Consider the following 17,043-nt stretch of genomic DNA (forward strand, 5'->3'; position numbering starts at 1 on the left):
AAAGTTTACACGGGACCACTGCTGAGTATACTGAGAAAGTTTACACGGGAGGGACCACTGCAGAGTATACTGAGAAAGTTTACACGGGACCACTGCAGAGTATACTGAGAAAGTTTACACCGGACCACTGCTGAGTATACTGAGAAAGTTTACACGGGACCACTGCTGAGTATACTGAGAAAGTTTACACGGGACCACTGCTGAGTATACTGAGAAAGTTTACACGGGACCACTGCTGAGTATACTGAGAAAGTTTACACGGGACCACTGCTGAGTATACTGAGAAAGTTTACACGGGACCACTGCAGAGTACACTGAGAAAGTTTACACGGGACCACTGCTGAGTATACTGAGAAAGTTTACACGGGAGGGACCACTGCAGAGTATACTGAGAAAGTTTACACGGGACCACTGCAGAGTATACTGAGAAAGTTTACACCGGACCACTGCTGAGTATACTGAGAAAGTTTACACGGGACCACTGCTGAGTATACTGAGAAAGTTTACACGGGACCACTGCTGAGTATACTGAGAAAGTTTACACGGGACCACTGCTGAGTATACTGAGAAAGTTTACACGGGACCACTGCTGAGTATACTGAGAAAGTTTACACGGGACCACTGCAGAGTATACTGAGAAAGTTTACACGGGACCACTGCAGAGTATACTGAGAAAGTTTACACGGGACCACTGCTAAGTATACTGAGAAAGTTTACACGGGACCACTGCTGAGTATACTGAGGCAATTTACCTTTTTATGGGCTAAGATGAGAACATTTTACGCTTGTTGATCCACTGACAAGATGGTAAGTAGTGGTGCTGCTGCTCCTGGATGCTGCTGCTCCTGGATGCTGCTGCTCCTGGATGCTGCTACTGCTGGATGCTGCTGCTGTTGCTCCTGGATACTGCTGCTGCTACTGCTTCTGCTACTGCTGCTGGATGCTGCTGCTCCTGGATGCTGCTACTGCTGAAGCTGCTGCTGGATGCTGATACTGCTTTTACTACTACTGCTGCTGCTACTGCTGCTGCTACTGCTGCTGGATGCTGCTGCTCCTGGATGCTGCTACTGCTGAAGCTGCTGCTGGATGCTGATACTGCTTTTACTACTACTGCTGCTGGATGCTGCTGCTCCTGGATGCTGCTACTGCTGCTCCTAGATGCTACTGGTACTCCTGGATGCTGCTACTGCTGATGCTGCTGCTCCTGGATGCTGCTACTGCTGCTCCTAGATGCTACTGCTACTCCTGGATGCTGCTACTGCTGATGCTGCTGCTCCTGGATGCTGCTGCTCCTGGATGCTGCTACAGCTGGATGTTGCTGTTGCTGCTACTGCAAGATACTGCTGCTACTGGTGTTGGTAGTGGTGGTAGTGCTACTTCGGTTGCTACTGTTACTGGTGCTGCTGCTATGCTGCTGAGAGTGTAGGCCTGTTGATGTATAGTTATGGTGTATTACACCAAACAGTAGACTGTGAATGAAGAACTGGGAGGCCTAGTATTATTATTAATAGTAGTAGTAGTAATAGTAGAAATAGTACTACTACTAGTAGAAATATTAGTACTAGTAGTAGTACTACTACTAGTGGTACTACTAGTAATAGTATATTCATGGGGAAGCAGGTAAGGGTCATAAAGGGTCGAGAATGGGAAGTAATCAGGTTGCATGGGGGTAATGAGTATTTATGAGATATGTGTGGCATGACGACAGTGACTGGCACTTTCTGGCATTTCTTACAGTGTGGGTTGACTTGACTGGCACTCCCTGCCAGCCAGGCCAAGCCCCTTATGACACCGTAGTGTCTCCTTTGTAACGTTGGTTGGCACTTTTTAACAAGTCTTTACATCCTCTGGTTTTATTATTTGGCACGTCCTGGCTCCCCCACAGTGTTTGAGTGCCACGAGTGCCACCCTCCCCCACACTAGTTAAGTGCCACGGGTGCCACTGATCAAGTAACGGCCTCCTGGGTAAGTGCCTTCGTTATACGTGATCCTCACCACGGAGTGTTGTTCTGTGTTGCCTTGACGCATTTACCACTATTTCTGATATAATAAAGAGGGGGAACGATGGGAGAAAGTAGGGGAGGGGAGGGGGGGGTATGGAGGAAACTTCAGGGGGAGGAGACAGGGAGGGGAATGTAAAGAAAGGAGGTTAATGCAGGGACGGCAGCGTGGGCTGCTGTCCCCACGTCAGACTGTAAGATGCAGACAGCAACAGCTTGGTTGACCTGCGTGGCTGTCACTCGGCAACCACACTGTAGTACACATTGAGTACTCATTACATTTAAGTGATGTGCAGAAGGGAGGAAGAACGAAAAGAGGAGGACGAGGAAGACGAGAATAAAGACAGAACAAGAAAATGAGAAAAAAAATAAAACAGGAGGTAATGGATAATAACTCAGCAGTAGCAACACATCCTCTGACATTACGCTACTAACTTCAAATCCCGTAATTTGCGCAACCCGTTGTAATCCCTGTATCCAAATGACGCAATGTATATTACGCGTGTCTGTACATTATATGCACCATACTGCACCAGGGTAGGTAAACCTGTGTATCTTTGTAACCCTGCGTGATGAAGCTGCCACTCAACTCGGCCACCGAGCAGAGGTTGTGTTATCCACTGATGGGTTAATTTATCGGGTTTGAAGCCTATCGAGTACATAATGGTTAAGGTTGCATGTAACATGTTCACCACTAGTCATTGTTTATGTACAAACATACACACCCCTGTGTGTATGTGTACGTTCACTAATATAATCTGTGTATATCATCCATACTTACTGTGTGTTCAGTACACGTGTGCGTGCACGACACAACTGCTATACTTGTAAGAGTCTCGTATATTTGCACGACAGTACTCTTGTACTAGCAGGACAACACCCGCACACTTACACAACACTCGTCCACTTGCACAGAACGTGTACAGCAATTGTACTCGCATAAAGCCAAGAATAATTTAGACGTGTTTAGCTGAGTCCTGCGCTTTATCAAGACTTGATAAACTTAGGTCTGTCCTGAGCTTTATTAAGAGTTGATGAAGAATAAGTCTGACATATTAAGTCTTTGTTTACTTTCCAGTTTTCTTTATCCTCGCAGCATGAACTAATTTAGATTCAGTATTGTAACTCCGTGTCTCTCGTTGCAGTGGGTGGAGGAGAGCTTCACGCAGTTCGAGAACGGCATCAACTGGAGATCGTACGTGGTTTGCGACGTGGCCTACAACAACGTCAACAACTGGCTGTGGACACCCTTCATCGAACGAGGACCCGCCAATCGCATGTATATTGAAGTGAAGTTCTCCATGAGAGATTGCTCCCTCTTCCCCGGCACTGCTCTCTCTTGTGAGTACATACCAATGTATATAATTACTACACAACTGCTGCCTATTCTTAACATTTCACCATCCATATGTTTCTCATAGTTTCATTTATATGTTCTTCCGGTGACAATTTTTTGTTAATAACTGCCAGATCCCTTTTTCTGAAACTTTCAGTATTTCGTATCACAGTCTGTATTCTTCATGTGGATTGATTTTACTTTCTCCCATTTCCATTACATGTCATTTATCCCCAATAAATTTCATCATCCATCTATCACTACATGTGCTCAGTTTATCCAGATCCTCTTTACATAATCTGAAAACATTTTTTTTGTTGTTTTTTTTTATTACTAATGGTAAATCATTTACGCAAAAACATTATTGGAGCAAGTGCAGACCCTTGTGGCACCCCACTTGTCACATCTTCCCATGCAGACATTTTTCCCCCTCATAACTTTTCGCATTTTCCTCTCCAACAAAAAGTTTCTCATCCATTGTAATAAACTTTAAATCCTCCCATATTTTACCGTTTCTAAATTAGACTTTCATGGGGAATTTTTTCTAAAGCTTCCTTAAACTCAAGTATCTGACCATTCATTTCTTTCATAAACAATTTCAGTAATTCCGTCATAATAACTTAAATTTCATTGGCATGAATCTGCAGACAAAAAAAAATGTTTGTCAGTATGTCATTTTTTATATGTTGAATTCTTTTTAATGATTTTTTCCAGTAATTTTACAACACGTGTCAAGGAGACTCGCCTATGTCGTGAGGGGTCTTTCTTGTTACCCTTTATAAATATAGACACAGTATATGTCATCTAGCATGTGTCTGCTAATTTATCTTACTCTAGTGAAATGCTTAAAAAAAATCCAAAGTAGATAACATAACTCATCCGCACATTCTTTTAAGACCCATTCTTTTAAGTGTGTGTGTGTGTGTGTGTGTGTGTGTGTGTGTGTGTGTGTGTGTGTGTGTGTGTGTGTACACTTATTTATGTGTATGGTTCTTGGGGTCGAGTCAAAGCCCCTGGCTCTTCTCCTTAACTTGCCTTTGGATTCACTCCCTCCTAGCCTTGTGAGCCCTGTCATACTTCTACTTAAAACTATGTATGGAGAATGCTTCCACCACTTTGTCCAGATCATTCCATTTCTCGACCATCCTGAGGTTGAAATAATTCTTGACATCCCCATGACTCATCTGTATATGTAGCTTCCAATTGTGCCCTTGTGTACTTGAATCCAGCTTTTCGAGCAGTCTGTACCTCTCTGCCCTAGCAGTTCCTCTGAGTATTTTGTATGTTATAGCTTCCTTGGTTCTGCTGTCCTCTACTGTTTTCAGGGTCAGTTCCTCTAGCCTTTCTCAGCTCATACCCCTGAGGTCTGGAACTATAGCCCTGTTGCATACCTTTGCCTCTTATCCAGTTTCTTAACGTGGTTTATCAGGTGTGGGTGCCATGCTGATGCTGCATGCTACAAGATGAGCCTGACATATGCTGTATAAAGGGTCATAAATTAATCTTTGTTGAGAGCCCTGAGGGTATTATTAGATCTGTCAATCAAGTATTGGCTGCAGTGGTTATTCGACTGATGTGAGCCTCTGGCGAGCCTCCAGCCTCTGTTTAGGCGTGTCTCCATTTTACATCAACAGAGGCTTCAGGAACCTCTGTCTTCCCTAGGGGCCTAGCCCATACTTGTTCCTGGTCTTCTTGCCCCTTGCCCCTTCCCTAATTTTCGTATTATTGCATTTGCTGGGGTTGAATTCAACGTTATTACACCAGGATCACACTTGCCGTAGGCTTCTCCAAGTCTCTGTATATCTTCATTGTGTTTGTCCTCCAGTACATCCAAGACCTGTAGTAATGGTCAGTAACACTGAGGGACTGGCCTGGACAACATAACCTTGGAAGATTCGAGTGTAAAGCCAAATAACATTGGGGGATTGACCTGTGCAGCTCCGTAACACTGAAGGATTGACATTACACAACAGCCTGGTTGACCAGGCTAGCACCAGACGAATCTGGCCAGTGGTCGGGCTCCGAGAGTAGAAAGACTCCCGCTACTCATCAAAGGTATATCAAAGGTAAAGATTGACCTGTACAAGTTGTTAGTTTCATTCCGAGGTACACAGGAGGGGTTACAGATAAACAGCAGTGGAGGGGGGTAAATTTCGAAACAAAACTAATCTAATTTTAAAACTTTCACCCCGATCGAAATGAAATTTTATATTTAAGGTAACTCAATAGTACTAATACACCGGGGAAATTGTCACCAAAAATCGGTGTGGAACTTTTTCAATTAACGTGATGCTGAACGTCAGCCTTAAGTTAATTCGATTCGTAAATCCATCTGCGTTTGTTTACAGAACTTTCAGTTTATGATGCGAGGGGAGAACTGGAGGAAATTGGCGTGGAGAATTAGGAAGTGGAAAGGGCACTGGGAGTGAGGTGGGGGTCGAGGAGAGATGTAGTGTCTCCCTGTTAGTACCTCTTTGCTAGTATCTTTTAGTTAGTATTTCCTTGCTAGTACCTCCATGCTAGTACCCTCAGTCCTCGAGCTTTCTTCTAAAGACTCTTCAGTCTCGCTTTCACATATTTCTTTTTTTCATGTTGCATCTGATGGTATCGTCCAGGTCCGTCTCAAGTTACTTTACCTTAATCACCCCTTTGGTTGCTTCTATAAATCTGTTATGTAACTCAGCTTTTCTACTTTATCCTGTCATAACACTAATGTCACATTCAAGATAGTTTTCTGTCTTCCTTGCAACTTTCCCGTTTGGTTTAATTTTCCTTTCTCTTTCTTCTGCCTCTGCTTTAAACTTGGTGAAATTATCCCCAGTCTTCTTCTCTCCACCTCCTCTACCGTCTTATCAGGTCTCAAAGGCACATTCCCCATTGCTCACAGTTATTTCCCCCATACATTTTATTAATAAGTTCTCCTAGTGGACGTTCCTCTTCCTTCACTATTGCTTTCCTCCCAGTTGAAGCTTACCTGAAGACGATCCCGGGGAGAGTCACCTCTTCCTAACAGCCCGGTCCCAGACCAGGCAACCTTGGTGATGACCAGATCAACCAGACTGTTAGTACTACACACAGTTCAGCACAGGCATCACAGCCAGGTTAAGAATCTTATGAGGTTCGGTTTCGAAGACATCCAGAGATCTGTTGGTGATTTCCCTTTTGAATGAAGGTGTTGAAAAGTCTTGATCCCTTTACACTTACTGACTTATCTCTGGTGCATTCATTGCAACTCTGCTTTTCATTTTAAACATTTTGCAACATCTTCCGAACCTCCTGCTTTTGTACATCAAGACTAATCCCTCCAGAATTTTCAATGTTTAAATTATGATGCATCTTATATGCGGTCCAGGGAGCACATTGTACACCCTACCTAACTTACCTTCTTTCATTCCAGCTAACCTAACTCCCTTCACCCTAACTCACTTAGCTAACTTACCCGACCCTAACTTCCTTCACTACCTAATCTATTATGTGTAGGTTACAATGGTAAGTGTTGATTGGAGTGGTGTGGGTGTGTTTATGGGTTGGATTGGTATGTATGTGGGTTAGTGGTATTCGTCGGTACTGTTGGGCTTGTGGGTTTGAGGTGGTGTGGTGTGTGGATTGAGGTGGTGTGGTGTGTGGATTGAGGTGGTGTGGTGTGTGGATTGAGGTGGTGTGGTGTGTGAATTGAGGTGGTGCGGTGTGTGGATTGAGGTGGTGTGGTGTGTGGATTGAGGTGGTGCGGTGTGTGGATTGAGGTGGTGCGGTGTGTGGATTCGGGTTGTGTATGTGGGATGGAGCGGTGTGTAGTGTAGGAACCTGTGATATGCTGCTGATGGATGCGAGTAGGACCCACCTAGCGTGGGCCAGGTGACCAAAAGCAGTGGTTCATTGTCTTAATAGTGGTGGGTGTATCTGTGATGGTGTTTGTTGAAGACAGTGATGGTCATTGCAAAAAATTTCCATCTAAGTTGCCCTGTATTGCAGATCAAGGAAAGATATTGTAGAAGGTTAGGCTTACCCTGCAACACACTGCAACGGTACTGCAGCCGAAGCTTAAGCCTCTCGTAGGCCTGACCTCCATGTTTTCAGATAGTTAGCACTTCCTCGGTCTCAAGGCTGTGCTAATCTTTGTAGGTCTGCTTCTTCAGGGAACAAGTCAGTCTTCCCAGGTCACCTCTTGGGCTTGTTCACTGCATGCAAGTCCCAGGTACCATTAAAAAAAAAAAAAAACACTGCTCTATAACGTTGAAGATCCATGAATCTCTCTCACTTTCAGAAAGCAAGCTTCCTCAAAACTTTAACTTCTAAAACTTAAGTTTCCTCATTATTATTATTATAATCAAAAAGAAGCGCTGAACTAAGTTCCCTCAGACTTTGAGGACACCATAAGGTCTCCACTACACTTGTACCAATATCACTTCACTGCACCACCATCCACCCCTTCTAAGCGCTGTAGGAAAAAATAATCCAGTAAATTAATTAACGACTTATATAATTCGATACATTATAATTTATTATATTTAGACGAATAGTCTTTAATTAAATTTAGATTGATATGATACATCATTAAAGTTATGTAGAGTGGCTCTAGAGATAAATTTTAAAAAAGGTACTTTGAGAAAACTCCATGAACGAGATCCATAAACATTAAGTTATAATCACAGATATCTTTTGTAACTCAATAGTAACAATGCCCAAGTTTACTTTCTGCTCTTTGTTTATACTGCAAGAGTCTGACCAGAAGGCAGAGGTGTCCTAGTCTCAGAGTAGAGGCTATTGTAACTATGGTCACCTTACCTAACTAACTTACACACCTGTACTGTAAACACCTGGTTACATACTAAGCATATTTCAATGCCTTAATCGGTATTTGAGTATTGTACAGTGTCAAAGACTATACAGTAAACCCTCGATATAATGAACTTTTAAAATTATAGGCAAAATTTAATAGTTTAAAGGTGTTAAAAGTGTATTTTTTCAAGTACATATATCTGTAAATTGTACAGTGCTAGATTATGGTTCAGTCGAGTACTCGACTGCGTTTTTTACTATTGTTTTTAACATTCTGTTATAAGGGACACTCTTACAATCCCCTGTTGATTCACTATATCGAGGGTTGACTGTACCTTAATACTCTAGTCTAGAGTCTAGAGCGAGACCCTGATTTGTTTCTTACTGGGTTTTGGTATAAAAATTAAGCGAGGTAACTCCCCCGAGGACGAGTGTTGTTACTGCTGTACACACACACACACACACACACACACACAAAATGTGCTTAGGGAATGGAAGAAATACAGAAGGCAAAGGACCCAGGAGAATAAGGAGACAAGTCGTAGAGCCAAATCTGAACAAAAAATGTTGTACAGCCACATCAGGAGGAATACAGCAGTCAAGGACCAGGTAATCAGGCTGAGGAAGGAGGGGAGGTCACAAAAAACGATTGCGATGTGAGAAGCTTAACAGGAGATTCAAAGAAGTGTTCACAGAGGAGACAGAAGGGTCTCCAGAAAGGCAGAGAGGTGGGGTACACCGTCAAGTGTTGGACACAGTACATACAACCGAGGAAGAAGTGAAGAGGCTGTTAAGCAAGCTAGACACCTCAAAGGTGATAGGGCCAGATGGGTCCATGGGTTCTAAGAAAGGGAGCAGAGGCGCTTTGTGTACCACTAACAAATATCTTTCAACACATCTATCGAAACAGGACGACTACCGGAAGTATGGAAGACAGCAAACGTAGTCCCAATTTTTAAAAAAGGAGACAGACACGAAGCATTAAACTACAGACCAGTGTCACTGACATGTATAGTATGCAGAGTCATGGAGAAAATTATCAGGAGAAGAGTGGTGGAGCACCTAGAAAGGAATGAGCTTATCAACGACAGCCAGCACGGTTTCAGGGATGGGAAATCCTGTGTCACAAACCTACTGGAGTTCTACGACAGGGTGATAGCAGTATGACATGAGAGAGAGGGGTGGGTAGATTTCATTTTTTTGGACTGTAAGAAGGCGTTTGACACAGTTCCACACAAGAGATTAGTGCGGCAGCTGGAGGACCAGGCAGGGATAACAGGGAAGGCACTACAGTGGATCAGGGAATACCTGTCAGGAAGACAACGAGTCATGGTATGTGGCGAGGTGTCAGACTGGGCGCTGGTAACGAGCGGGGTATCACAGGGATCAGTCCTAGGACCAGTGCTGTTTCTGGTATTTGTGAACGACATGACGGAAGGAATAAACTCCAAAGTGTCTTTGTTTGCAGATGACGAAGTTGATGAGAAGAATTTAATCGGACGAAGACCAGGCAGAACTATAGAGGGATCTGGACAGACTGTAGGCCTGGTCCAGAAACTGGCTCCTGGAGTTCAACCCCACCAAGTGCAAAGTCATGAAGATTGGGGAAGGGCAAAGAAGACCACAAACGGAGTACAGTCTAGGGGGCCAGAGCCTACAAACATCACTCAAAGAAAAGGATCTTGGTGTGAGTATAACACCGGGAGCATCTGAGGCGCAAATCAACCAAATAACTGCTGCAGCGTACGGGCGCCTGGCAAACCTAAGAACAGCATTCCGACATCTAAATAAGGAGTCATTCAGGACTCTGTACACTGTGTACGTTAGACCCATATTGGAATATGCAGCGCCAGTTTGGAACCCTCACCTAGCCAAGCATGTAAGGAAACTAGAGAAAGTGCAAAGGTTTGCAACAAGACTAGTCCCGGAGCTAAGAGGTATGTCCTACGAGGAGAGGTTAAGGGAAATCGACCTGATGACACTGGAAGACAGGAGAGTTAGGGGGATATGATAACGACATATAAAATACTGAGGGGTATAGACAGCGTGGACAGAGACAGGATGTTCCAGAGATGGGACACAGCAACGAGGGGTCACAGTTGGAAGCTGAAGACTCAGATGTATCGCAGGGATGTTAGGAAGTATTTCTTCAGAGTTGTCAGGAAGTGGAATAGCCTGGGTAGTGATGTAGTGGAGGCAGGATCCATACATAGCTTGAAGAAGAGGTATGATAAAGCTCACGGAGCGGGAAGAGTGACCGGGTAGCGGCCAGGTGAAGAGGCGGAGCCAGGAGCTGTGAATCGACCCCCTCAACCACAACTAGGTGAGTACACACACAGTGAAGAGGCGGGGGCAGGAGCTATGAATCGACCCCTGCAACCACAACTAGGTGAGTACAACTAGGCGAATACACAAACATACACACACGCGCACGCACACACACACACACACACACACACACACACACACACACACACACACACACACACACACACACACACACACGGGGCCAGGAGCTGAGTATCGACCCCTTCAACCATAATTAGGCGAGTACTCCCTCCCTCCCTCACAGGTCACCACCTCTGCTGCACACACAGTTGGTGACCTGTCACTGCTGCACACATACTCACAGGTGGTAAGCTGTTACTGCTGTAGCTGTAACAGCTTACCTCAGGGATGAACATTACATGTCATATGATGGGCAAGTGTGTGCATCCAGGTGGTCAGTGACCAAACCTTCTCTCCCTTGAACTCTCTCCAGTCCTCTTGCAGTGATGATTGAATAAGAGTGTAACGCTCTCTTCAGCAGTTATATTCACTCACTCGCATAGTACACTTTCTTCACAAAGTCTGGAGGTGACGTCTTCACGCTCTCAGTGTTGCTGACACACTTCTAGGTCCCTCAAGGGAGGATCCCTGATGCTAATGAGGGTGCTCTTGATCTAGGAAATTGGATCTGTGCTCCACTTCCATGAATTAAGCCTGAATGCCTTCCACCCCCCATCCCCTTTCCATCCACAGGCGCTGTATGTGTACGGGTTTACGCTCCCCCATAATAATAATAATTGACACACTTCCCGTTTTCAGTCTGGTCATCTGTAAATGCGCTCCTATCGACGGCACTACCTTTTTTTCTAGTATTTATGAAAATTGTTCTATTTTGCTTTGGAGATAAATGGTATAAAATACCGACACTGGAAAACTAGACACAAATACAGCATAATATTATCCTTCATTAACCAATAAAGGATTGCTTTATTCTGCATTTGTCTTTCCGCTGTGCTGTTAAACTCTTGTGTTGAGAATACTTCCTTATAGGAATTTGGTAGGGTAAACTTAACTGACTAACGTTAATAAGACTACATCCTGACAGCTGACAGGGAAGGTTCTCTCACACCGCTGATATACATATTATATTTCCGTGGCTTTAAAGTGTTCCTAGTTAAACCTGTCTGTTGGACTTTTCTAAATCTTAAGCGAAGTTATGATATGGTAAGTGAACTGCGCCATGATGTAAGAGGGAAGAAAGCAGGTGTTGTAACTTCTCTCTCAAGTTTGTCCATCACTCGCCACTTCTTATTCGATTTAGATTTAGATTTTACGGCCGAAGCAGCAAGTTTATTGTGTGCCCTTGAACCATCTTGTGGACGGTAGTACAAGAGTATAGGGATACACAAAAGGCCTAGGAACTAGGCCCCAAAAAGGTTTAACAGGCGTACATCTGGATTTATATCCATATTTGTCTTATCTGTTGCAAGCAAATTTAGGATATTTGCTGAATATGTCTGGTATCTTAATTTCATTGATAATATATCTTGACTTATATATATATATATATATATATATATATATATATATATATATATATATATATATATATATATATATATATATATATATATATATATATATATAAGTGGGCATTGAAGCACACAGTGTTCAAAAGAGTGACCATAAGACTAACCACACTTACCATTTAGTTTGATCATCTTTGTGTCTGCCAAGCTGCCAGAAGTAAATGTAACTAAGCCCACTCAGTCACCCCCCCCTCCCCATCACCACAATTCTGCATTACTCACCTACTAATAACCCACACCACTCCCCCACCAGGCAAGGAGACCTTCTCGCTGCTCTACTACGAATTCGACGCTGCCACTAAGGAGCCTCCCTTCTGGGAGCCGGAGAGCTACAAGTTGATTGACCGTATCGCCGCAGATGAGGGAAGGTTCACTAATTCTGCTGACATCATTATCAACGCTGAGGTTCGCTCCATCCCCGTCACCAAGAAGGGCGTGTACTTCGCCTTCAGGGACCAGGGCGCCTGTATTTCCCTCCTGGCTATCAAGGTAACACACACACCTCCAACGTTTCTTCTTACTGTAGATATGAAGAATATACAGTCACAATGATAAATTAGACACATGTGCAACTCTTGGGTATCTTTATTGAGGAAACGTTTCGCCACACAGTGGCTTCATCAGTCAATACAAAGGAGAAACTTGAAGAACAGGAGGAGAATGAGGTAATCAGTCCCTCAACCTTGAGTCGATGTGTTCAGTCCATCAATCTTGAATAGAATACGGCATATGTGCGGAGAAGGAGCTTATAAACCGTATGGCAGGAGAGGTGCAGCAGTCATAGGTGGTGTCACATTTGTTCAATGTGACATCTGATTACCTCATGTAATCAGTCCCTCAACCTGATTACATGAGGTAATCAGGTTGAGGGACTGATTACCTCATTCTCCTCCTGTTCTTCAAGTTTCTCCTTTGTATGGACTGATGAAGCCACTGTGTGGCGAAACGTTTCCTCAAAGATACCCAAGAGTTGTACATGTGTCTAATTTATCAACGTGTCGGTTCTCTGAACCACTCATCTACACACACAGTCACAATAACGTGGCTGGAACAGTTAGACGACGTTTTGGTCCGTTCCAATCATTAATGTTTTAGGACGGATCGAAACGTCTGTGTAGATATTCCTGAGGTTTTGAGCAATGTAATTATTCTGTGAACTGGTAAGCCAGCTGAAGGTCTTGGTTATGTGACCAAAACTTCCACTTAAGACCCGCGTCAGGAAACACTTGTCCTGTGTCCTGACGGATGACTTACCTTTATCAGCTATTACGCCTTGCGTATAGATACTAATCACCATTTGGTTTGCAACCTACGAGTCCGGGTTCAGTCGTGGGGCGGGTGGAGACGAGGGCAAGTTTCCTAACACTTATTCATCTAACAATACAGGTTAATAGGTTAGGTTAGGTTTCAATATTAAGTAGAATTACGTAAATATTCGCCGCCATCTGTTGGATAAACGTTTAACATTTTATTTCTTTATAAGTGTTACGGTGACGTCAGTAGTTGCGTTGTAAACGATACCACAACAGTTTTATACACTCACTAACCATAATAGCATATCTTGCGACTAATTACCCTAAGTCTAACATAGTTACAACAATGTTACACTAACCTTGGTAACGTAAGGAGAGAGATACATTGTAATCTACATCTGGAAAATTCCAGAGGGATTGGTCCCAAATCTACAAACATAGATTGTTTCCTGTGAGAGTAAGAGGGTTGTCAGACGGTGTAAAATGAAAGACTTGGCGAGTGTGAAGGGACCAAGACTTTTCAACGTCCTCCCTTCATACATATGGGGGATTGCCAACAGACCCCTGCCTGTCAGTGCCTGACCAACCGGGCTGTGTTGCTTCTGCTGGACCAGTCGCCTGGCTGATTAAGTCACCTGATGGCCTGGTCTGGGACCGGTCAGCAGGGGTGTTGACCCTCAGACAACACTCCAGGTAGTTACCTCAAGCCTCACGTCGTTACAACAACAATAACAACAGTGTTACACACTAACCTTGGTAACGCAGCTTACTACTAGTTACCTCAAGTCTCACATCGTTATAAAAGTCGTTTATCTTCGTTATCAGTTTTTCATTATTATTACTCCTCATTATTCTGAAGAAAATGTTCTTATCAACGATACATTATATTTTCCACTCTCTTTTTTTGCCCTTATTAAATTATCTCCCATTATCTTAAGTATATTACAGCTGCTCATTAAATTTTCACTAATTATATATAATTTGGGATATTAATTATGAGGGAGATTATTTACCAGGGATGGAATAAATACGCGAGATGCCTCGGCCACCTCTCTTCCCTCTAATATTATTATAGTCTTGGAGACGCGCTACACCCGTAGGGGTGATGTAGCGCCTGGAGAACGGGGGAGGGGGAGTGATCAGGTTTGAGCCAGAGAAAGGGACGGTAGCTTCAGTTCCCTGGATCAAGAATTCATACACTGGAATCAAGGTATCATACTTGTAGGGAATTTTTGGTGTCAGGAATGGGGCATTGGCACTATTTGGTTATCAAGAATGGGGCACTGGTTCTAGCTACTGGAATATATACTTTTGTTACATATTTGGGAGTAGACATGTCGATAAATGGGGGTCTGAAATGGATACAAGTGCTGTGGCGAGGCACCTGTGGAAAAATATTTATGGAGGAATAAAGGGGTAATGTACCAGAGTATAGAGCTATCAACACTGTTATATTGGTGTGAAGCACTGGTTTTAAACCTTCTGGAGAGGAGGACGCCAGAGGCAGTGGAGATGTCATGCTTAAAATCAGTGTGGTGTGAATATTATGGAGAGATTTCGGAGCGTAGAATTTAGATGGTGTGCGGGAACTAGACTAATTTTGGGAGCCGATGAATTGATGTGGTTTGGATATTTACGTAGGATAAAGCAAAATATTATGGGTAAGAAGGTGTACAGTAGGGTTGTGTGAGCATGTTAGGAGTGGAAAAGAGCGGTTTTCATGGCCTAACATGCTGTTGGGGTGTGAGCAAGATAACATGAATCAAGCAAACTGGTTAATTAACCAGACTTGAGTCTCAGAGGTGGGAAGTACAGTGTTCTCACTATAAAGGAGTATGTCATTTGCACTCTGAGGGTCATTTGCACTATGATGACTGCACACTTCTGGCAAGACAGAAGTGCACGTGTTGTTGCTTTATCTTTCGAGTCATCTTGTCTCGGTGAGACGGCTAGTGCTTGGTTTATATCATATGAGACGACTAAAATGCCAGGAGCAAGGGGCTAGTAACCCCTTCTCCTGTATAAATTACTATAACTTTCAAAAGGAAAACTTTCGTTTTTCTTTTTTAGGTCACCCTGCCTCGGTGGGATATGGCCGGTATGTTGATATATATATAACCTTCTGTAGGCATTCAAATCCATTGCTAGCAGTACACTATCCCACATCCCTAAAGCGGCTCGCCCATATGCAGCAGGGAAATTCACAGACCTTCTTAAGCGGGTGAATGGAGGTTCCACCAACTTAGAAGCCCGAGGCACCATCCAAGCATGGCGCAACCTACTCTTGTTCGGCAATGTCTGTCTTGCAGTTCCTGAAAGACGAGGCAAACTGCTAACCACGTCAGTTATCAAGGCAGTGCGCAACTACCCAAGAACGGACAACTGTGTCCCTCTGCCCCATCATCGCAGGAATCAAAGAGGTAGACCCAAGAAAAGTCCCACTGAAAACGAGAAAATTTGCGCACAGGTTAGCAAAAAAATCGAAGGTAACACAGTGGGAGCAATAAGAATAATTACAAGTGACGACACTGTAGCCCCCAAGGATGAGACCACAGCCCAAGCACTAAGAGACAAGCATCCAACCAGGGACACCATAGCCATCAACAACAACCCTGAGGAAGACCCCATCACTGAACAATTAATTTTGCCAGAATCGGAAGTCTATAAGGCGATCGTGTCATTTCCAACAGGATCTGCAGGAATTCGACCTCAGCACCTCAAAGAGATGGTAAATCCAGTACTCGGTGAATCTGCTTCAATTCTTCTCACCGAGTTAACAACTTTCGTCAACAATTGCCTGGCTGGGCGAATCCCAGAAGAAATTAAACCTTTCATTTTTGGAGCCTCACTTTGTGCTTTGAAGAAGAGGGATGGGGGGAATCAGACCCATTGCAGTTGGAAACACTCTTCGCCGTCTCATTGCTAAAGCAGAAGTGAGAAACATTCGCCTAGAAGCTGCCACTTTACTCCAGCCACACCAACTGGGCTTTGGGGTCTCTCAAGGCAGTGAAGCTGCAGCTCATGCCGCAAGGGCCTGCATCAGGGACCTACCAGAAGACAAGGCCATAGTCAAACTTGATTTTAATAATGCCTTTAATATGGTGAAGAGAGATGCTGTTTTGCCAGCTGTTCGGGATCGGCTCCCCAGTCTTTTTCCCTTCATTTCAGCTGGCTACAGCAAATCCTCAATTCTTTTGTTTAGAGAACATGAAATTCAATCATCAGAGGGTGTTCAGCAAGGTGACCCACTCGCTCCACTTCTCTTCTGCTTGGCAGTAAGAGAACTAACTTCCAGCCTATGCAGTGAGCTCAATATCTGGTACCTGGATGACGGCACTCTGGCAGGTACTGAAGAGTCCCTGGTGGGGGACCTACAACTGGTGAAAACACAGGGAGAAGACTTGGGACTCATCCTCAATCCCTCCAAGTGTGAAATCATCACAGCGAACCAGGAAATAATCCATGCTGTGCGAAGAATCCTCCCGGAGGTCTCAACTACCACTCCATCCAACAGTACTCTCTTGGGGGCACTGCTGGGTCACCAGGCCATCGACACTGTCCTCAGGGACAAATTGAATGACCTGATGAGAATGGAGGAGAGAATAAGCGATCTTGATGCCCATGATGCTCTGTATCTCCTCACAAGGTGTCTTACTATGCCAAGACTCACTCACTTCTTGAGGTGTGCACCCTCTTTTGACAACCCAACACTCGATGAATATGACGCACACCTGAGAACAACTTTTAAGAAGGCACTGAACCTGTCACTAGAGGATGAGCAGTGGGATCAGGCAACCCTCCCAGTGCGACTGGGAGGT

General features: G+C 44.0%; 1 protein-coding gene across 9 annotated transcripts in view; it reads left to right on the forward strand.

The window, feature by feature from the left end:
- The window catches only part of Eph (Eph receptor tyrosine kinase), a 688,518-nt gene that overhangs the window by 524,197 nt on the left and 147,278 nt on the right, over positions 1–17,043 (forward strand). For 8 of the 9 annotated variants that reach the window (XM_070083705.1, XM_070083708.1, XM_070083711.1 and 5 more), the window contains exons 1-2: positions 3,150–3,341; positions 12,226–12,461. In XM_070083705.1, coding sequence (XP_069939806.1) covers positions 3,278–3,341; positions 12,226–12,461 — 300 coding nt within the window. In that variant the 5' untranslated portion in view covers positions 3,150–3,277. Of the gene's footprint in view, positions 1–3,145; positions 3,342–12,225; positions 12,462–17,043 lie in introns of those variants that run through there. The other variant, XM_070083710.1, reaches the window with a different exon arrangement.

Source organism: Cherax quadricarinatus, chromosome 10 (assembly GCF_038502225.1).
Source record: "Cherax quadricarinatus isolate ZL_2023a chromosome 10, ASM3850222v1, whole genome shotgun sequence".
Lineage (NCBI taxonomy): Eukaryota > Metazoa > Arthropoda > Malacostraca > Decapoda > Parastacidae > Cherax > Cherax quadricarinatus.